The sequence below is a fragment of the Prionailurus bengalensis genome, chromosome B3, assembly GCF_016509475.1.
Source record: "Prionailurus bengalensis isolate Pbe53 chromosome B3, Fcat_Pben_1.1_paternal_pri, whole genome shotgun sequence".
Classification (NCBI taxonomy): domain Eukaryota; kingdom Metazoa; phylum Chordata; class Mammalia; order Carnivora; family Felidae; genus Prionailurus; species Prionailurus bengalensis.
The window spans coordinates 60,291,829-60,314,568 of record NC_057355.1 but is presented as its reverse complement, the minus strand read 5'-3'; the positions used below and the strand labels follow the sequence as shown (position 1 = coordinate 60,314,568).

Sequence of the window (22,740 nt, the reverse complement as noted above, 5' to 3'; positions counted from 1 at the left end):
GTCATGGTCTTGCAGTCTGTGAGCTCGAGCCCCGCGTCGGGCTCTGTGCTGACAGCTCGGAGCCTGGAGCCTGCTTGAGATTCTGTCTCCCTCTCTCTGCTCGTGCTCTGTCTCTATCTCTCTGTCAAAAATAAATAAACATTTTTTAAAAATTAAAAAAAAATTATGTTTATTTTTGAGAGAGAGGGAGAGCATGAGAGGGAGAGCATTTTTATGTTTATTTTTGAGAGAGAGAGAGGGAGAGAGAGAGAAAGAGAGAGAGTGAAAGAGAGAATCTGTGCTGTCAGCACAGAGCCCAGGGGCTCGAACTCACAAACCATGAGATCATGACCTGAGCCAAAGCCACATGTCCAGCCCACTGAGACACCCAGGCGCCCCCCCCCCCGCCTTTTTTTTTAAAAGAGTTTATTTTTAAGCAATCTCTACACCCAATATGGGGCTCGAACTCACGACCCCGAGATCGAGTCACATGCTCTACTGACTGAGCCAGCCAAGTGCCCCTCTCTTATTGTCCCTTTCCTAATTGGTTCTCTACAGAGTTGATAAGACTCAGCCTCCCTACTCTGATTATAGTAAAAGAGAAATGGCAATACAGAGAAAACCTATGTTATTAAGTTCTGTGGCACTGGCCATAGCAAGCAATCAAAGGAAGAATGACAGGTGCCTGGCTGGCTCAGTCATTAGAGCATACAAATCTTGATCTTGGGGTCATGAGTTTGAGCCCCATGTTGGGGGTAGAGTTTATTTTTTAAAAAAATTATTCCATGGGAAAAATGAAGAAAAAGAAATAACAGCACTAGGGAAACAACTGAGGAGGATAGGACTATCTAGCTCCTGCTAATACATTCTTGCTTCCTTTGTACACATGCCGCTCCGTCTCCACAAAGGTTTTCTTATGAGTATTAAAAGGGCAGGTAGGCTGGGTGGCTCAGTAGGTTAGGCGTCCGACTTCAGCTCAGGTCATGATCTCACAGTTCATGAGTTTGGGCCCCACGTCGGGTTCTGTGGTGACAGCTCAGAGCCTGGAGCCTGCTTCAGATTCTGTGTCCCCCTCTCTCACTGCTCCAACCCCACTCATGCTCTGTCTCTTGCTCTCTCAAAAATAAACGTAAAAAAATGAAAAAAAAAAAATAAAAGGGCAGGTTAGGGTGCACAGATCCTCTTGCTCCACCTACAGTAGTCTTGGTTTCTCTCTTAGAATGTGTAGACTATTATTTCTTGCTTCTTGCCTCAGGAGTGGCAGATTGGGTAGCAGAAAATGGTTTGTAAGCTAGTTGGAGATGAAATAGGCATTTCCCAGTAAGAGTTTGCCTTTGCCCTATTCCTTTTGTACATTCTCTTCATCTGTAGGTTGGAGGGATGGTCCTGGGTGTTTTAAAATAAGATTTACTCTCCATGCCCAGTTATGACATAGGCCCTAATGGACTGTCCCAATGAATAGAGATACAGATACCAACGAATGATTTTTATTCTAATTTCTCTTTTACCACTTCCTAATTTGTTTCTCAGTCTAGAACATAAAGATTCAAACAGGCATATTTCTAGTATGCCCACATAGGGAGCTTTAAAAAAGCAGGTAAAAATGTATCTTTTCCTCGCAGCAGCAACTTAATAACTTGCACATGTACATTTGGTGGGGGGGGGAGGGAAACACCAGAAAGAAACACTGGGTACTTTATAGACATAATTTTTTATTAACATGGTATCCCTGAGAGGCAGATTAAGGTGTAAACGTTATTCTGATTTACAGAAAGGGAGATGGATACAAACAGGTTGACTTACACACAAGACATCTGGAACCAGAATTCTTATCTGCTGATACACCAACCGATGCTTTTTACACACAACTACACATAAATATACTAAAGACAGTAATCTCTCATTTTCAGAAACATTCTAGCACACTTACTAAACCATCTCAGATCCTGAGGCACTGCTTTAGACTGGTGTTTCTTCTATCATAATACCTTGTTCCCCAATTTTCCCATTTCTCACCCACTCAGAACTCAGTTTTGTGATTTATTTTGGAAAGTTTATCCCACTCTAATTTACTAGTAACCCTCCTTCCTTTAAACACTTGCTGTTTCATGAAGCCTTCCTGAATAAAGAGAAAAAAATACCTCCCAGATTTTTCTTATAGAAAACTATAATGCATTAGATCTTAACATTTATGCATAATGTTACTATATTTCTAGATTTCTCTAAAACTGTTGCAGCTCTACATGTGCATTTATTGTTTGTCCATGTCACTGTCATCTGTTTTAGACTGTAAGGACAAGGACAGAGTCTGTTTACCTTGTGCTCTACTATGAATATATGGGCAATTAATTCAATACTATTTGGTTATACATAGATCAGAATTATACTTGTGTTTGAGAGCTTCTAAAAATAGGTGTGTACAGTTGAGTGTGTGTGTGTGCATGTGTGCAAGTATTGGCAACTCCAGTGACCAAAAATAATCTGTCCTCCCTGCCATTAGGCTAGAGTTGTTGGCACAAAGTGGTCTGTTTCCTAATCCATGGGAACATGGCAGTGGCTTCTGCTCAGTGCAGATTAGTATTAAGTGCCCATGGGGTACATAACACTAAACTAGGTGGCTGGAGTGTGTGGAACACAGCCAATTCCCTACTGGCAGCTTTAACTGCTTTCTCTCTCAACATATCCAGCTGGCTTGCTCTTTGCACGTCTGGACAAGAGATAGATGAAATTCAGATGAGATGGAAGAAGAAAAAAAGATCAAACTAGATGCTCTAAATATTACTCTATTCGAGAACATCTAAGACTTGGAAGAAAGTAAGAAATTCAGGGTTCATAACTCAGTATTTATACAAGGTTTACAATGTTTCCCCATATAGACACCTAGGCTTTTGACAAATTCTTTAATAGGTCAGAGTCAAGGTGGGCATTAAACTCTCGTGTAAGGTAAATGAAGTGTGCATGACAAATGTCATTCTGAGCACAGGCTTATGTGAACACGAAGAGCCATTCTTATTTGCATTTCCTTTACTATATAAAGAGCTAGACCCACTCAATTAGAAAAGTCTCACAACTTCTCCCTGAAATGGTGCTGTGATAATTTTTTCCAGTTGAAATACAGCTGAATAACAGGATGAATAAATAAGGGTATATATCAAAACTATAGGATCTACTGTCTAGTCCTGTCTATTAAGGGAACAACATAGGCACTGAGAGGTAAAGGTGTCATCTGTCATTTCAAATACAGGCAAGGAGAGGGACTGAAATCATCCTCTCATTCTTAAGATGACTGCCTTGGGATTCATAGATCCAGGAAAAACATAGGAACAAAGGGTGGGGTAAATCCTAGAGTATTTCCTAAGCTAGCTGGGCAGAGAATAGGAGATGGATCTCACTATTGGCAGACTTTTTCCAACCATTTTGATATATTTCTTTTCTTTAAATTCTCAGGAGCTTACTTAGGTGCCGACTGTGACAGAAGTTTTTCTCGTGTATGGATTTCTCGGTGCTTATTAAGAGCAGAGCTTTTACTAAAGCACTTGCCACAATCACGACACCCATAGGGCTTCTCTCCTGTGTGGGTTCTATGATGTGCACGTAAGTCAGAACTCTTACTGAAACTCTTTCCACAGTCAGGACACACATGGGGTCTCTCTCCTGTATGTATCCTCCGATGTGCACTGAAATGAGAACTGTTGTTGAAGCTTTTTCCACACTCTTCACATTGATAGGGCTTTTCTCCTGTGTGGGTTCGCTGGTGAATAATAAGGCTTGAGCTCTGATTGAAGCGTTTCCCACACTCACCACATTGATACGGTTTCTCTCCTGTGTGGATTCTCCTATGGGTGATGAAATTTGAACTGTCACGGAAACTTTTCCCACAGTCAAGACATTTATAAGGTTTCTCTCCAGTGTGGATTCTCCGGTGTCTAATGAGGCGTGCACTCCTACTGAAGCTTTTCCCACAGTCAGCACATTTATATGGATTTTCCACTTGATGGGATATCTGATGCATGAGTTGGGAGTTCGGACCAAAGCTTTTGCCGTATCTGAGATATTTATAGGGTCTCTCTCCCAAATAAGGTTTCTGATGATTTAGAACTTTACCTAAACTCCTTTCTGGGAGTGTTGATTTTCCTCTTCTCTCCCCTGGGGTCTTTTCCCACTGTCGTTCTGATCTACATTCAGTGTCACTGCCTTTACCCTGATTAAGATGCCAGGGAACTTTCCTTTCTGACCTTGCAAGTAATGTCCTATGTAGTTGTACTTCCTCAGAAATATCTCGTTTTACATTCTCTTCGTTATCAAATCCAGCCTCAAAACCTGATATGAAAATAGAATTTTAGAAGTTATCCATTTCTTCAATATTATGTGCCAGGGTTTAGGCAAGTATCACATTAGATTATTAAAGGTAAAAATTAGGAAGGACTAGATCCCAAATGACTACTATCAATTAAAATTCCAATTTTTTACTCCTCTAGTTAGTAACCTATCACATGCTTCTCATCTACTACAGGGACTGATTAATATATTCTTTTAACTCTCCCTGGATACCCACGATCTTCAGAAAATCCTCTCGGTATAACAAGTAAAACTTACCAGCTTTAAGATATGTCCATAAATGCCCAGGAAAACCCTGAGAAACACCTATATCCAAAAGAGCTACATGAGTCCCCTTCCCCTCAAATTCCTTTATGTTGAAATAAAAAGAGTAGAAAAATATTTGGTGTCTTTCAAAGAACAGAAGGCTTTCTGAGAGAGAAATTTTGCTAGAAAGTATCTCCCTAAAACATTCTCTTTTCCCATGGAAAAATAATCATGTAATGTTCCAAAAGCACTACTCTAATGTCCAAGCTAAGCTTTTAATACATTTTTTAAATTTTTTAAATTTTTTTTAATGTTTATTTTTGAGAGAGAGAGAGCACAAGTGAGATAGGGGCAGAGACAGAGGGAAACACAGAATCCAAAGCAGGCTCCGGGCTCTGTGCTGACAGCTCAGAGGGGCTCAAACTCAATGAGCTGTGAGATCATGACCTGAGCCAAAGTTGGATGCTTAACTGACTGAGCCACTCAGACACCCCTTTAATATTCTTCTAAGAACCAAACACCAGGCTTCCCAGGCCCAGGTTATGTGAATTTGTAGATATTTGCAGATTTTCAGTTTGTGAATGGACTTTGAATTTTCAGATGTTTCAGATAAATTCTGGATCCCAAATTCTCTGAGCTAAATCTGAGAGCAAAGAAATATTGAGTGTCAGCCTGCTTATGTACCCCTGAAAGACAGTATTTCTACCCAGGAGCCCAGTCTTATGAGATGCCCCATGAGATAGAGATTTGTTAGATTCAGTTTAATCTCAAAACCTTAAATATGTGAGTATGCACTGTGAGCCTCCAAGGAGAGTAATCGAGCATTTCCTAAACATAGAAGGCATTTTTTGGTGGAACATACTAATATCCCCATGGACATAATGCTCCACAGAACACCCTTGAGGAATGCAGATCTAAAGAACTTTTGGAAAAGAAAATTATTACTTATTAAATACTTACTATGTGCCTAAGCACTGTGCTAGGTGCTTCACCATAGTACCTCGTTTATGTCAATCTTAATAAGGTAGGTCTTAATATATAAGCAAACTTACAGGGTTAAATAACTTGCTCTGAGTCACTCGGCTGACTAATGGACATGAGAATTCAGGTTCACGTACATGTATGACTCCAAAATCAGAATTATTCTTCCCACAAGGAGGGAAGCCATAGTGAAATATTTCTTTTTCTGACACAGCAGTTAAGATTCAAAGGGTCAATTCTCTCAGGAATCATAGACTTTTGCCCAGCTGTATCTGAAGAAAGAGGTTATCAGGTTTTCATATGTGTGAATAAAGCAGATATATAACTGGTAATACGTAGCGGAACTAGAAGAAAAAGCATTAATAAGAATGAACTTTAAAATCAACTTCATCGCACTATGAGTATACAGCATGCTATTTGGGAGATGTTAGCTTTCATATGCCCTGCTAGGTAAACTGTCTAACAGCTCAGATGTAGACAGCAAATTTATAAAGTCTGCAGCAATCAGATTGATGCTGTAGTATGAGAAGGCAAGTCAGGTGAATCATTTATATACCCTCTGAGCTGTTTTAATACGAAGGAAACATGGAGAAGAGATAAAGTGGTCACAAGAAGAATTCATGAGAGCTGGGTATAGAGGCCAGTCTTCTGGTTTTCAGTTTGTGGATTTTTCTCCTAAATCCCACTGCCTCCCCTTTGCTACTTAAATCTTAAGAAGTAAAAGGATTGGGGCACCTGGGTGGCTCAGTCGGTTGGGTGTCCAACTTGAGCTCAGGTCATGATCTCATGGTTTGTGAGTTTGAGCCCCACGTCAGGCTCTGCTGACAGCTCAGAGCCTGGAGCCTGCTTCAAATTCTGTGTCTCCCTCTCTGCCCCTACCCCACTCACGCTCTGTCTCTGTCTCTCTCAAAAATAAATGAACACTAAAAAAAAAAAAAAAATTAAAAGAAAAAAAAAAAGTAAAAGGATCTTACCACTGGGACTCTGGAATAAGACTGGAGCACGGGTCATGACAACCTCTAAGGGTACCTCAGTATCCTCTTCATCATCCTCAGAATCTTCTTCTATGGTCTCCTCTGCCACCTCAGCTTGCTTCTCAGCTTCAGTCTCATTGACCTCCTGGATGGGGCAAGAGGCAGTCTCCTCTTCCTGGCCATCACTGGATGGGGCAACAACCCTGGCACTCACCAAAGCATCCATTTCTTCAAAGAATGGACAGGTCTCTGGTGCTTGGCCATTCTTGACTTTCCGATAGCTGGTTTGTAGGCTTTTAAACTTGGTCCGACACTGCTCTGGTGTCCTAAGGAATCCATATTCCCATAACCGCTCAGCCACTGCTCCATACAACTGGCTGTTGCGGTGACAGTTCTGGAGGGCTTCGTAGAACTGAGTCTCACTAAGAATTGCAAGGTAAGTCTTCGTCTCTTCATAACCCCAGTGTACACCTGCCACCAGAAAAGAAATTTCAGCACCACTTAATGCAGGGCTTTATAGCCTTAATTCCTCAGCCCTATCAAGTGCACGATGAAAAATCACCTAAGCTTGGACTTCTAGGTGAAAAAATAAAAACACTTCATGTTTCCCAAGTCTATACAAACTCATTATAGAATGTTTTGCTTCTCTATATTGTATAGCAATTTCATAGGGACCTTTATTCCTACATTCTGTTTAGCCATTAAAAAAGGAGGATGCCTGGGTGGCTCAGTCAGTTAAGCACCCGACTACAGTTCAGGTCATGATCTTACGGTTTGTGAGCTTGAGCCCTGCTTCCTACTTTGCACTGTCAGCATGGGATTCTCTCTCTCGCGCGCGCGCGCGCTCTCTGTTAAACAAATAAATCTTTCCACCAGATCACTGAAACAGCCATTACATACACTGACTCAAGAGTACAGGATGTCTTTCCCCATTCTTCTAGTATGGGGATTCTCTGGAATTTTGATTCTAACTAGAAAATAACTGGTCAAAGGAATAAGACCCAGTCAATCACTGTCATGAGTCATCCCTAACTTCTCAGATCATTCTTTTTCCACCAGCTCTACTTCCTTATGAATTAAGTTTTCCAAAGAATGACTCAAGACCCCAAAGAACAGTCTCTTTCACACTTGCCTAATCCCTATTAGGACCCTTCTTCATTTGCCACGGTCTCAAAAACGCAACCCCAGTAACAGCAAAGACCTGAAGGGTACAAGAGAAGACCTGATGGTAATGCACCTTATTATCCTTAAGACTGAAGGACTGGTTGGAAGCCAGAAAGAAGGAAGCAGCGCAGACAGCATCTCCTGTCCTGAACATTTACTAGTGCTGCAGCACCCCCCCCCCCCCCCCCCGCCGCCTTGGGCTAATATTACTTCAGTATGATTACAGACTCTGCTCCCTGAAGGTCCCCATGGTAGAGGGAAAGGAGATTCACAGAGTCTTCCTCCCACTGGCCAGCCAACTGGAGAGGACATTGCTTCCATTATCCTCTGCTTACTGCAGGTAAAGGAGTGGAGGAAAGAATTGAAAAACAGAAAAAGCAGTGGAAAAAGATGAAAAGAACAAAGATAATGAAAATAGCAGCTAGCACATGTGCCACATCTGTGGTTTACCTGCACTTACTCCAGTGACAAAAAGAATGAAAGATTTTGAGAAAGGAAAAAGTGGAAGATAGGAAGACAAGAAGAGTAGAACACAAAGTAACAACACATATAGTAAAAAAATGAAAGGAAAAAAATCACTTCACAGTGAAACTGCAATTTTACAGATGTAGTCCTGCTGCCATGCCCCATTTTACATGTGAGGAAACAAACTTTGAAATGGTCAGATAACTAAGGTCGCCTAGGTGATGAGTGGTCAAGATTAGAAACAAGGCCTCCTGACTCATATTTCGGTGCTCTTTCCATAACAACATAGTTATACAACTTATATCAACAGTAATAAATAACACTTAAAAACAGTTCCATAGGCAAATAATATTTCAACAAAGTGTTAAAACAAGATTTCTTACTATGTGTGTTGCAAATCTCATAGAGGAGTCTTAGAAAACGTTTCTAACTTCAGGCAGTCCTTCTCTAGGCTAGGCTATGTAGAAAGGAACACATAATAAATTGACATTGAGAAGTGGGGAAATAAAAGATAAAACACCAGTTTGTGTAAGGTGCTCAGTAAATATTCTCCTTAAAGCTAATATAGTTCTGGGTTTTTCTCAGCAGTAAATGATTTTATAATCAGGAAAAAAAATACATTTTAATAAGGAAATGGAAGAAATGATACTTTTTTTTTTTTTTTTAAAGTAGGCTCCATGCCCAACGTGGGGCTTGAACTCATGACCCAAAGATGAAGAGTCCACATGCGCCACTGACTGAGCCAGCCAGGGGCCCCAGGAATGATATTCTTTTTAAGAGCTCTCTAGAATTTTCTAAGTGTACTTCTTTAAAATATCTAAAATTATTCCCTACTTACTATTATCTAATTTTCCCACAAAAGAGAATGGAATACAGATAGAACTGAGAAGGTACCTCTTTGTTCTGTTTAAGTGACAAAGCCGACAGGTGACATTAAACTTGCTGACTGCACATTCAGTCCCATAACTCCTCAGATGTAACCACAGAACCCCCAAAAGGAAAACTTCTTACCACTTGGGCTTCGAAAAAGAACAGGTGCAGTCAAGTTGTCGGGGTCTTGGGGGGTGGCTTCCTGGACCATTTCATCACTGTCAGACTCTTCAGCCATGACCTCTTCTGCTCCCTCATGCTGCCAACCCCCCTGCCCTGGCTCCTCAGTCTCAGCATCACTGCCCACCAGGCCAGAGTAACAGGCTCTCTCTTCCAATCCATTACTGGGCAAGGCAATAACCTGGGCACTCATCAGGGCTTCCATCTCTTCAAAGAAGGGGCAGGTCTCAGGTGGGTGACCACTCTTGACTTTCCTATAACTCTTCTGGAGACCTTTGAACTTGGTCCGACATTGTTCGAGGGTCCGAAGGAAGCCAAACTCCCGGAGCCGCTCAGCCACAGCTCCATACACTTGGCTGTTTCGGTGACAGTTTCGGAGAGCCTCATAAAACTCAGTCTGACTGAGAATTGCAAGGAGAGTTCTGGTCTCTTCATAGCCCCAGTGCACACCTGCTACCTTCTCATCCTCAAAGCCCCAGTGATCCTGTTCCACCCAGGTCCTTCTCTCTCTCTTGGATGATAACAGATCAGCATGCATTTGTCTATCTCCTGTGTGACTGCCTCTTGAGAGTTCCTTCTCCTTGGAGCCCAGAGCAGGGACCAATGGCTCTCCTTGCTCCAATCTGGAGACCACACCGGATTTAGGAAATGGAAATCCTGCTTGCAGGGAAGCAAACAAAGGATATCATAATTTGGATTGATCATAAAAACACCTCTGAGTTCAGATCTGCCTTTTTTTTTTTTTAATCCAAGAGGCTTTTATAAAGAAAGTGTCTAAGGAAGTGTTTTCAGAAAGTTCAGTGGGTTGGAGAAAGTACACAAAACCTCAAATAATGAGAATATTTTCCAGTGCAGGGTGACAAGAGAGGAAAAGGTTCTGTTTGCGTGTTCAGAGCAAACAGTTATGCTCCATGTTGCTCCCTAGCCTTCCTCACCACTTGGCACTGTTGGGAACAGGCACCTCCTGTCTCCTGTAAGTTCTCTGCTTGGGGCTAGAAAACTAAACTCAAGAGTGATTTCAAGAGAGAGAGGAGCAGGCGTGAGGGGGGGGGGGGGCGGGCGGGACTTCAACTCATCCATTTCCTTCACACTATCACCAAGTTCTAAAAGTTTTTCACTTTAGTATGTCCTCTGTTCTTCCGGCCACCATCCAAATCTAGACTCCTTATCCTCTCACACCCAGATAACTGCAACAGTCACTGTCCTGCCTGACTCCAGGTTCTTGCTTCCTCATTTCAAACACTATACTGTTGAACCTTAACCTGAATGCCTACCACGCACTATCCATTCATATCAGACTCCCCTCCAGAATGCAGCATACATTTATTCATCACTTTGTGCCTTTCCTTTAAGTCCCTCCTATCCAAATGGAACCCATTCTATGAGAAGCTGTATTTGCCAAAGCCCCCCATGAGCCTTCCCTACTGCCCTCCCTCATCGCCCACTCTGCCAAACCCCTACTATACTCACACAACTTGAGTAACAAGTCATTGTTTGGCATGGTTTCAATACAGTTAAGTTGAACAAATATTTGCTTTCAATCACACCATAAGCTCTTTGAGAATAGGCACCTTTGCTTATTGCAGAGTACCTTGCAAGGCATCAGAATACATGTAGGTGTTCAATAACTGATTAATTCTGCAAGTCTCTATGTAGAATTGCATCTGAATTACTAAACAGGCCCTTACAAACTGCTGAGAAGGCTAGCATCTTAGACGATAAGATCAGAATTCAAAACAACCTCAAGTTAAATGATTAAAAAAACAAAAAACAAAAAAATAGAGTTCAACCAAGTACAAAGAAGAAAAACGAGTTCTACAAAATCAGGTACAACAATAAGCACTAGCCACAAAGACAATGGGAAAGCTGTAAGAGTCCTGGGAGTTACCAAGTAAACAATGATCACCAAATAATTAGTTGAGCTATACTGAAAGAGAACATAGTGAAATTCAAAAGTAAAATTCCTATTCTGCCTGTACCTACCAGGCCCCTCCCTGGAATAATATAATTTAGTTCTCCACAATTAACATAATATTTGGAAGACTTAAAGGTTCCAAGGGAGAATAACAAAAACTTAGTAAGTTTAAAGAACGGCACTTCTGGGGAAGAGCTTAAGGAAATAAAATACAGTTTAATTTGGAGAAGGAAAATGACTGAAAGGAGGCTGTGCCTTCAAGTATAGAAAAGAATTTTTATCTAGAAAATACTGACCTAGTATCATCATTGCCAAGAGGAAATAAAATAGTTCCAATTCTGAAAAAAATTGGGGAGCCATCCTCTGGCAGACTCGTCAAGAAGAAATATGAGAATACTATAACAGAGGGCTAAACTACATACCTTCAGGAGGTCTCCAACAACTGCATACTCTACAATTTCAACTCAATTCCTAAAATCCCTTTCCCACTCACTATTCCCAACCCTACTTCCCAATTTAGAATGGCATCCTATCCTCCCATATGAATCTACTCCTCACCGCTCCTTTGAAAAGGTCTGAGCTTCTCCTTTGGATTCATCTGCTCCTGTGGTCTCAGGTCTGGGCTTCTTGCCCTCTCTTTCTTGGTTACACCCCTGGGCTGGGGTTCCACTGACTCCTGCCGAACACTTAATAACTCTCGTGATGATTTCAGGGGTGTCATCTTCTCCAAGCGCACTTCCTGCCCCTTCACAGAGACTGTGACCTAGAAACAACCCCCATTAATTGTCACTGCAAGGTTATAATGAGGGGCACTCCCAGAGGAGATTATTTAATACCCCAAAAGAGCTCATCCTCTTGGGACATGGCTAGGGTTGGGGGGAAGGGGAGAGGGTTTAACAGTGAACAAGGGTCTTTCTTACTCCATGAGCTTAGAGCAGCTGGAACTCCAGAAGGAAAAGATCAAATTAGTAAACCCAACTACAAGCTAAAAAATACTTCCCCTTTCTTCCCTCGTAAGGAAAAACACCGTTAAACCATGAATAACTCATTGTGACAGGGCAGCAAAAGTACACCCAGGTAGCATCTCCAGACAAGCTCTATCTGAAAAAGTTACCTGTTCCAGGACCAGAAGAATGAGCATCACCAAAGGAGATTGTGCCCCTCTTTAAACCTGCCTATATCTTAATTGGGCCCTTTATCCTTGCCCCTTCCCAGTCACACACTTTAGAATTCCCCCTCCCTTCTCACCGAACTTCCAGGTCTTCCAGGCTCTCTTTCTAAATCTTCCACCAGAGCCACTGCCTCCTCTCCACTTTCTGGACATTGCTCCTGTACCCAATCCTGGATCTCCCCAGGTAAGATGGTCAGGAACTGCTCTAGCACCAACAATTCTACAATCTGCTCCTTGGTGCGCACCTCCGGCCTTAGCCAACGACAGCAAAGTTCCCAGAGTTGGCTGAAAGCCTCCCGGGGCCCAGCTACCTCCTGGTAGTGAAATCTCCTGAAGCGCTGTCGGAAGGTCTCAGAGTTAGGGCCATTCCCTCTCAGAGTGGGTTTGGCCATCATTCACAGCAGAAAGCAGCTCCTCTCCACTTAAGGGTTCGAGGGCTTACACCTATTTTCCCATGTCCTTGGAGAATCACCTGCAGATGAGTCTCTCACTGTAAGAAGAGTTTCTTCCTAGGGTAGAGAGAGATGGCACTATCAGAAGAAATACACTCATAGGTCTAAAGTCTTGCCAAGAGCTGGCCTGCTTTCCCATATACTCCACATGGCCATCTGAGGTAGCACCAACTTCAGGATAGCAAGCCAAAACTGAACATGAAGGAAAGAGACCTTTCAAAGGCTGCATTTCTGGGTGACTTCCACAGCAGCCCCGGGAAGCAGCAGAGAATAAAGTACTGTCTGCTCTTCTTCCACCTCCCCCAAATCTGATCCCATTTAGCTCCCCTGACCAATGTTGCAAACTGAGTTTGAACCATATGGGAAACCTGGAGCTTGAGAAGGATCTAAAGGCAAGTCACCATCCTGCTGAAGGCAACAAAAAGCCTCTGTCCAGCGGGTCGCAGCTGATCTCTCCCAGTACCTCTGCAAGTCCTTCCAGAGGCCCTTTACATCCTCCCCGCCCCCTCAGACTCCACAACTACCAGTTCCCACCCGGGACAAAAATCAAGTACTGAATACTGGTCTTTGTTTTCCCTCACAGCAGAAGTAAACGATCAGCAACTGTTCGGGAATTATTGACGGGAAACCTCGCGCATTGGGAGGACTGGTTTTGGTTCCTGAAGAAGGGCCGGTGGGCGTAGGGAGTCACACACAGTTGGTGGAGAGAGGGAGTCCGAGAGGGCAGTAGTAATGGGTCTTCTGATGACGAGTTCGGTTGCTGGCCAGGGGCTCGGAGGGCTGCGAGGTTCGCGGGAGGGGGGCTCAGCTCAAAGAGCGGCGGGTGCGGGATTCCGGCCTCTTTGTCTTCGCTCTCTCCGGCCAGGTCACTCTCAGAGCTGTCGTACAGTCCCTCCAGAGGCCTCCGACCAGGCCAAGGCGCCCTGAGAGCACCCTCCGACTACCCGTGGGGGCGTCTCCCTCTCGGGGCTGACCCTCAACCCACTTGCATTTCTGCCCCCGGGCCTGCCTCACCCTCTTAGGGTCGGGCCCCAACCCGGCTCTGCAGCCTCCCAGTCCAGCTCTCAAACCGGAAGTCCGAACGGGCGCCTCGGGCGCCTCGGGCGCATGCGCAAGGGCAGCTACGGAGACTCCTCCAGCAGAGCCCCTGCAGCAGCGAGCGAGCGAGCCCAGCTGAGCGCGGCACACTTCCGGGACGCGGCGCGCCTATCCCGTACCCTTTCCCTTCCACTCTTCCCGCAGTTGTCCTGCCACTTGGGATTCAGGACGAACAGCCTATCCCAGGGGCCTGGGCGCTTGCAGAGAACGCAGCATTCGCCTCCGTGGTCCTCTGGAGGGGCGCTGCAGGAGGGGGTGACGGATATAAGGACTCGAGATCCGCCGCGGGAATGATCCACGAACTACTCTTGGCTCTGAGCGGATACCCAGGGTCCATTTTCACGTGGAACAAGAGGAGTGGCCTCCAGGTACGGTCAGACTCAGAGCGCGGGAACTCGCGAGCGCGTAATGGGCGTACTCAAGCCGGTGCCCGGGGGAGGAGTTTGCGAGGGCGGGGGGTGGGGCTTGCAGAGGCTGAGGCGATTCGGAGGCGTGTCCTAGACTAGTCACGGGGGAAGTGCGGGAGGGGGCCTTTGCGCGCGGTACCGCATCTGGAGAGGGCTGGGCCCAGGCTGGCGGCTGGAAGGCCCGTGCCGGAGGGCCCCGCCTTCGGGAGGGGGAGGGAGCTCGCGACCGGGCCTAAGGTTGAGGTGTCTGAGCGCGTGTTGCTGGGGAACTGGATGTAAGGCGAGTTTCACCCATTTTCACGCACCCATTTGCAGTGCTTTAAAGTGAGTTTTGAAAGCTCGTCCAAATACGTAGCGCCTAACATAGTAAGAGGTCAGCTACTTTTGTTGTCTGAAAAATGAATGAGAGTGTTTCCCTCATTACTCCTTTCGCTGGAAATTTCTGCACTAGGAGAATTTGGAAGGGAGGCTTTCACGTAACCAGAAATGTTTAAGGAGGAAGGGCTAGGTACTGTATGCATTATCTCATTCAATCTGCAGGATCACCTATCTCCATTCACAGATCAACTTCCTGTATCTGGTAGCTAGTAATTAGCGAGCTTGGTCTTGAACCTCAGGCCTGCTTGGCTATGGCGTCTGAACCTCTCTTTTCTGCCTTTTTTTAAATTATCCAGTCCTCTCAATAACTTAGTAACTTAGGTATTGTTAGCCCTTATTTACAAAAAAGCAAACTGAAGCCCAGAGAACTTGTGGCGGCTAGTCCTGGTAATGGCAAGATTTGAGTCTAACTGTCATATCACAGTCATGCCTATTCCAAACCAAGCAACACATTCTGAACTATGGAGAACAAAGTGATAGTTACCAGAGGGAAGAGAAGTGGGGAGATGGGCTAAATAGGTGATGGGGATTATGGAGTGATCTTGTGATGAGCACTGGGTGTCCTTATATTGTACACCTGAAACTAGTATTACACTTTATGTTAACTAACTGGAATTTAAATAAAAACTTTAAAAAAAAGTCATGCCTATTCCTATAAGAATTGCCAGTATAGGCTGCAGAAGAGCAGAAAAATTACATTCCTCTATAAAACCTATAAGTCAGATTCCTCTTGTTATTTATTTTCCCCTATAAAACTAACAATGGCAGGCATAAAGGAAGAAACTGTATAGGAAGTATTTGTGGGTGCTTGACTGAAGTAAAAAGATAAAGTATAGGAAGGATAGTTGCCTTCCTTTCTTTTTTATAAAAAAGTCTCAAGTCTCCCATTTTCCTTAGGGTCAGAGAGAGAGGGAGACACAAAATCTGAAGCAGGCTCCAGGCTCTGAGCTGTCAGCACAGAGCTCGACGCGGGGCTAAAACTCATGAACCGTAGGTAAGAGCCTGAGCTGAAGTCGGATGCTTAACAGATTGAGCCACCCAGGTGCCCCTGGATATTTTCCTTCTTAAGGTGTCAGCTTCAAAGTCACCCCAGAAAAATGTTCTCTGACCATCTCTTTAAGTATCCTCCCCTTATGCCATTATTCTCCATTACAACAACTTATTTCCCTTATAGGACTTATCACAGTTTATATTAGTTTTTACCTGTGTATAGTCTTTCTCCCACATAGGTTGCCCATAGCAGCAAAGACTACAGTGGTTTTCTTCATCTATGTAGCCAGCACAGTTTCTGCCACTTGGTAGGTGTTCAGATATTTGTGGAAGAAAAGAAGACTACTAAAAACAGAAAATATTGATACATTCTGCAGTGTTTTCACATTTGAATAAAGGGGAAAATTGTCATGAATGCCTAATGTTGACAAAATTCATTTTATTGTAATACTGAATATGCGTACACCTTAACCTAAGTAAAAGCTCAAATTTATTTGAGTGTAAGCTCAATTTATTGCTCTTAAAAAAAACCCTGTAAAACCAAATATTTTTACAAAGTAAACAAAACTACCAAATGGATGCACTCAAAATGACGTTAATCTAATGCACGGTTTCTCAGCCTGGTTTCTTTCTCATTGTTGACATTTCGGGCTGGATAATTCTTTGTTGGGGGTTGTGTCCTGCCTGTGCATTATAGGGTGTTAAGCAGCATTCATGGCCTCCACCCACTAGATGCCAGTAGTACCCCTTGAGTTGTAGCAATAAAAAATATCTGCAGATATTTACCAAATGGGGCAAAATTGCCTCTGAGAACCAGTGATCTAATGTGACATAACTATTGTTGTGCTGAAACTAAATCCCCAACATTGAGTTTAATAATAGTATGACAGCTGCAGATGTGGCTGCATATTCTGTTTTGACTTCAGTAAGTCTAGTATGGAGAATGCCTGTTCATGTAAGTAGGTTGCACCAGATGGTACCAATAAATTCAAGGTATTGTTTGCTGTTTCAGAATAACTAGACCTTGAACTTTTGTAAAACTCTGCCACCAAAGCACTGCTTAGAATTCCGGTTTTGATGGGAGCATCACTTGATAACTGGGTAGATCTGTGTTAATAATAAAAAATTACTGGGGCACCTGGATGGATCAGTTGGTTAAGTGTCTGACTTCGGCTCAGGTCATGATATCCCGGTCTGTGAGTTCACTGTGAGTTCGAGCTCCTCATCAGGCTCTGTGCTGACAACTCCGAGCCTGGAGCCTGCCTCAAGTTCTGTGTCTCCCTCTCTCTCTGCTCCTCCCCCACTCATGCTGTCTCTCTCTCTCTCTCTCTCTCAAAAATAAAAATAAACATAAAAATATTTTTTAAAAAGTAATAATAAAAAATTGCTTACGTGTATCAAGCATTTGCTATGTGCATGGCTTTACATGCATTAACATTTAACCTTCACAATTGTTATCTCCATGTTATGGGTATGAAAACTGAGGCACAGGCAGGTATTATAACTTGCCTAAGATTTCAAGCAAGTTAAGAGGCAACTCATGGTGGCTTCTTTTTTTTTTTTTCTAAAGGCACAGGCAAGGCTTTACTGGGGGCTATAGATCCAGCCTGAAGGGACACATAGCACTAACAGAGTAGTTAGACTGGCCTCCCAAAGACATTGTAAATTTTTTTTAATCTTTTTTTTTTTTTTTTTTTGAGAGAGAGAGTGCGAGCAGGGGAGGAGCAGAGAGAGAGGAAGACACAGAATCTGAAACAAGCTCAGGACTCTGAGCTGTCAGCACAGAGCCTGATGTGGGGCTCAAACTCACAAACCTTGAGATCATGACCTGAACCCAAGTAGGGCACTTAGCTGACTGAGCCATCCAGGCACCCTCCAAAGACAGATTCTTAAGCATTTAAGTCATGTTACCTCATAAGTTATTAACTGGAAGATATGGTTAGCAGTGATATTAAAATCTGTGTTAAGTGGATTCCTAAACAAATTATTGTGGATTCAGTAACAGAAAAATTCTTCTTTGCCTATTTATTACTGCTTTTATTGTTATTTACAGATGGCATCCACGGGTGCACCTGGCTGGCTCAGTTAGAAGAGCATGTTACCCTTGATCTCAGGGTTGTTACTTAGAGCCCCACGTGGGGTATAGAGATTACCTAAATAAATAAAACTTTAAAAAAAGATGGCATCCACAAAATACAGTACTCGCAATATAAATATGCAGTATGTTAAGTTCTTTGGGAATAGTAACTACTTCTGATTTTGTTCCCTATTTAAACTAGATATGTTAACACTGTGCCTTGGATAAGTATGTGTTCATTAAAAGTTGGTCGAAGCTCCAGGGAAGATACACAATGGCGAATAAACAAATGAAAAGATTATCAATATAGCTGATCATTAGGGAAATGAAAATCAAAAGCACAATGAGATACTACTTCTTACCCATTAGAATGACTTTTATCAAAAAACAGAAAATAGCAAGTGTTGGTGAGGTTGTGGAGAAATTAGAACCCTTGTATATTACTGGTGGGAATGTAAAATGGTTCAGGCCTGTGGAAGACGATGTGGTAACTCCTCAAAAAAATTAAACACAGAGTTACCAGATGATCCAACAACAATTTCACTTCTAGGTATACACTCAGAAGAAGTTAAAGAAGGGACTTAAACAAATATTTGTATACCCATGTTTATAGTATTAGTATTCACAATAGCCAAGGTAAAAATACAAGGGTAAAAGCAACTCACATGTCCCTTGACAGATGATTTGGATAAACAAAATGTGGCACAAACATACAGTGCAATATTTTTCAGTCTTAAAAAGGAAGAAAATTCTCTTACATGCTACAACATGGATGAAACTTGGAGACACTATGCTAAGTGAAAAAGCCAGTAATAAAAAGACAGATATTCTATTTCCAATCTTTTAAAGTACTTAGATTGGTCAGAAGTATAGAAACAAGAAATAGAAGGGTGGTTGCAAGGGGTTGGGGAAGGAGGAGGAGTAATGGCTACAGAGTTTCAGTTTGGGAAAGTAAACTGGGGGTGGATGGTGGTGATAGATGCACAAGGTGTAAATAAATGCACTTAATGCCACAAAACTACATCTAAAGATGGCTAAAATGGTAAGTTTTATGGTATGGATATTTCACAGTTTGTGAAAAATTGGGGTTGAGGGGTGCCTGGGTGTCTCAGTTAAGCATCCAACTCTTGATTTCGTCTCAGATCATGATCTCACTGTTCTTGACATTGAGCCTTGCGTCAGGCTCTATGCTGACAGTGCAGAGCCTGCTTGGGATTCTCTGTCTCCTCTCTCTGCTCCTGCCTCACTCACATTCTCTCTCTCCTCTCAAAATAAAGAAGTAAGCTTAAAAAAAATGGGTTGAATAAATTCATTCTCCTACAACTTTTTTTTCTATTTTTGATATGCTGTGAAACTTTATATAGCATAGTAGGTTATATTATGGCCTTAAATTAAAAATACCCAGTGAAATGAAATACCAAATATAAGTGAAAATATGAACACTACCTTTATATGTCCAGTTATGAGGTGCTTTTATAGATTATAGCATGTTACATTAATTTTACATTTTAATTGAAATGAAAATAAAATTTAAAATTTTATAGAGAGGGATACCTGGGTGGCTCAGTCGGTTATGTGTCTGACTTCAGCTCAGGTCATGATCTCACACTTCATGAGTTCAAGCCCTGCATCAGGCTCTGTGCTGATAGCTCTCATCCTGGAGCCTGCTTCGGATTCTGTCTCCCTCTCTTTCTCTGCCCCTTCCCTGCTCATCCTCTGCCTCTCCCTCTCAAAAATAAGTAAACATTAAAAAGAATTAAAAAAAATTTATAGAGAATTTGCAGATCTTAAGAATATGAGAAACCCCTGAAGTCTGCAGATCCCAATTTGAGCAGTATCACTGGAGACCATTGAAATCACGTCCAAAACTCCAAATCCTGATAGGCCATGCCTAGAAGATTGCATGAGAAACAGGTAATAGTAGCTGCTGGTGGGGAGGTTGACCTGAGCCCAAATCAAGAATTGGACACTTTAACCAACTGAGCCACCCAAGTGCCCCGACTGACTTATTTGTAATGTACAACATTTGATAGTGTTTGAATTCTTTACCGTGTGTTACTACCTATTTCAGTCATCAACTAATTAGGTCAGGATGGGGAACAACACCTTTGTAGCAGTTTGGAATTTACCAAGCTTAAATGGGCATCTTGAGAAGGGAAATAAAAAATAGTATTAAGTATTTGAAGCACCTCAAAGATATGCAGGCATCAATGTTTTTAGACTGTTCTTCTTCCTGCAGGTGTCACAGGACTTCCCATTTCTCCATCCCAGTGAAACCAGCGTCCTGAATCGACTCTGCCGGCTGGGCACAGACTATATTCGCTTCACCGAGTTCATTGAACAGTACACGGGCCATGTGCAGCAGCAGGTAGGCTGCTGTTGTCAGGGAATGGACACCTCCAGAGGTCAGGAGCTATGTCAAGTTTTCAGTGAATCCAAACTTTGATGTGAAATAAGTCTCAAGACGTTATGAATGTCTCATCATTGGAATTATTCAAGTGAAGGCTAGGTAACTAGCTCAAACAAGGGAGAAAATATACACAGGGACCAATTTAGGCAGATTAGTATAAGAGGAAATATGCTTTGCCTGTGTTTTAGGAGACCTGAATTAAATCAGTTTGAGCTGGAGCAGAGTTCCAGTTCCAGAGGTGAGATCATAAAGCATCATTTCAGATCTGTTTCCTCTTTTGCTTCTAACTACCTTAGTCGCACGGAGGCGATCAACTAAAATCTTTGTGTTTCATTTTTGTCATTTGTAAATAAAAGAGTTAAATCAGAGAAGGTGCTTGGCACATAGCAAGCACTTAATATATATTACCCATTAATTGGTGGGTTAATTGTAATTAATGGTGTAGAGGTCAAGGATTTGTGTCCTGCTCTATCACTGACTGGCCATAGTCTGCCTGGCGGTAACCTAATGCTCAGAAACTAGAGCTCACTTACTTACCTATCAAATAGGGATGATAGTGCCTATCTCACAGTGTCAGAAAAAATAAATAAGGTAATTCATGCAAAGTGTTAGCACTCATATTTTTTTAAAGAGAGATTTTAAAGTTCCCTTTTGTTTTTAACTGTCTGTAATTCTGTCCGTGGTAAGTAAAAAGATTGCTGAATTGTGTGACTCATTCAGTGACGACTATTTCCCACTTAAAACCATGATTCTGGTTGAGGAGGAAGGCAGGGACTTCTAGAAAGGAAAAGGAAAGGTTTCCGAAATAAAGTCAGTACCCTCTGTTATATAAGTTGGTTGTCAGGCCTTTGGTGGCCATCTGTAGGGCACAGGAGTTGGAGAATAATGCCTTGTATTTTCATCTCTGGGACAGGGATTCTGATTCTCTCAAATTGGTTTTTGCAAACATAAGCTAAATGTGAGGTGAAAATCTAATCAATGCTATAAAATCAATATTAAAGAGGGCACATGAATTACCAGAGTTGGAACCTATACACACACACACACACGCACACACATATTATGAAAAGGCCTCATTTTAATTTTTTGTATATAACATGTAATTTTTTTTTTAATTTTTTTTTTTTTCTTTCAGCGTTTATTTATTTTTGGGACAGAGAGAGACAGAGCATGAACGGGGGAGGGGCAGAGAGAGAGGGAGACACAGAATCGGAAACAGGCTCCAGGCTCCGAGCCATCAGCCCAGAGCCTGACGCGGGGCTCGAACTCACGGACCGCGAGATCGTGACCTGGCTGAAGTCGGACGCTTAACCGACTGCGCCACCCAGGCGCCCCATTTGTATATAACATTTAATAGAAAAAAAAATCTGCCCTGTATTCGTGTGACTATATGGATTTTATATAATATGTGAATTCTTACTTTCCTGAATTCTAAAGATAGCTGTAGTGCCTCTTTTTTGGAACAGTAAAAAGCGTACTTAATTTCTCTTTCATTTAGTGATAAATGAAGACATTCAGTTCTCTGGAATGCCATAAGATCAAAATAAAATTGGCTACTTGTAAGCCAATCTGTTCCATTTCATCCCATGCCCATGCTGGTCTTATTATAGCTGTGAACCTCTATCTTCAGGAACTGCTAGTATCCTTTGTGGCATCCCCTGACTACACTGTGCCTTTTAACCCCTGAGTCCAAGCTTCCTACCCCATTTGTTGTGGAATTCTGCTATTGTGTCTACTGTCACCAGAGCCTGATCACTCAAATCAGTATGCAGCCAGAGAGTCCAATCATCGTGGTCTCTAGTCCACTCCCTCTGCAGTTGCCCTGGTAAAACTACAAGAGGCTCTTAGAAAAAATTGCAGGTTTCCTGAAAGACAAGCCATATTTGTAAATTGGCTCTTAGTGAGAGTCTTATCACTCCCCATGTTGACTATCAGATTCATGCTCCTGATGAATTACCAGGCCAGGCAGGAGAAGGGATTTTAGAAGGAGGATTGAGGTGATTTTATTTATTCACTAAATATTTACTTTGTGTTCAAAGAACTGTGCTAGGAGCTGAAATACAAAGATGAATAAAGTGTGGGTCCTGCCTTCATGAAGTTCTTGGTCATGAGAGGAGGGCATATAAACAAAAGAACAATTCAAGCACTACATAGAGATGTTATGAAATCAACAAAGAGGGAGCGATTCGTTTCCTAGGGAGAGTTAGGAAGGGCTTTGGGAGAAGAGATGCTTGAGTTGGGTCCTGTAGGAAGAGTAGGCATTTGTCACAAAGATGAGTACAAGGTTATAAGTGGAACACATCCACATTCGTGGGGGTGAGAAATAGAAGCAAGGCACATTTGGTGAGCTGTGGGTAGTTTGGAAATGAGAATGTGAAGTTGGAAGCAGTAAAAGATAATTTTAGAGACAGAGTTAAGGGCCCGAATGTAGAAATCATTGTATGCCACGTAGGGGAGTGGAGATGTTATTCTGGGGCAATGGGAAGCCACCAAAGGGATTTCAGCTGGAAGTGATAAGGTTAGTTGTAGAAAACCTTCACTGACAATATGAGGTTCTTTTTTTTTTTTTTAACATTTATTTTTTGAGAGACAGAGACATAACATGAGTTGGAGAGGGGCAGAGAAAGAGGGAGTCACGGAATCCA

The 22,740-nt window shown here is 42.5% G+C and overlaps 2 protein-coding genes across 7 annotated transcripts in view; one reads left to right on the top strand and one right to left on the bottom strand.

Annotated features, from left to right (window-relative positions):
• Window positions 1–1,671: 1,671 nt before the first annotated feature.
• ZSCAN29 (zinc finger and SCAN domain containing 29) lies at window positions 1,672–13,831 on the bottom strand. 5 transcript variants are annotated; one of them, XM_043554087.1, is made up of 6 exons: window positions 13,750–13,831; window positions 12,361–12,792; window positions 11,671–11,875; window positions 9,159–9,854; window positions 6,519–6,989; window positions 1,672–4,299 (listed from the first exon to the last, which is right to left on the bottom strand). In XM_043554087.1, the coding sequence occupies exons 2-6, from the start codon at window positions 12,676–12,678 to the stop codon at window positions 3,431–3,433; spliced, it is 2,559 nt and encodes an 852-aa protein (XP_043410022.1). In that variant the 5' UTR covers window positions 12,679–12,792; window positions 13,750–13,831; the 3' UTR covers window positions 1,672–3,430. The 5 variants fall into 5 exon arrangements, with proteins under 5 accessions (XP_043410022.1, XP_043410021.1, XP_043410020.1 ...); XM_043554086.1 differs by having other exon boundaries at window positions 13,290–13,796; XM_043554085.1 differs by having other exon boundaries at window positions 13,317–13,796.
• A 16-nt stretch (window positions 13,832–13,847) lies between these two features.
• The window catches only part of TUBGCP4 (tubulin gamma complex associated protein 4), a 35,782-nt gene continuing 26,889 nt past the window's right edge, over window positions 13,848–22,740 (top strand). The window contains exons 1-2 of one of the 2 annotated variants that reach the window (XM_043554090.1): window positions 13,848–14,201; window positions 19,925–20,053. In XM_043554090.1, the coding sequence (XP_043410025.1) occupies window positions 14,124–14,201; window positions 19,925–20,053 (207 nt within the window). In that variant the 5' untranslated portion in view covers window positions 13,848–14,123. The remainder of the gene's footprint in view (window positions 14,202–19,924; window positions 20,054–22,740) is intronic. The other variant, XR_006293032.1, reaches the window with a different exon arrangement.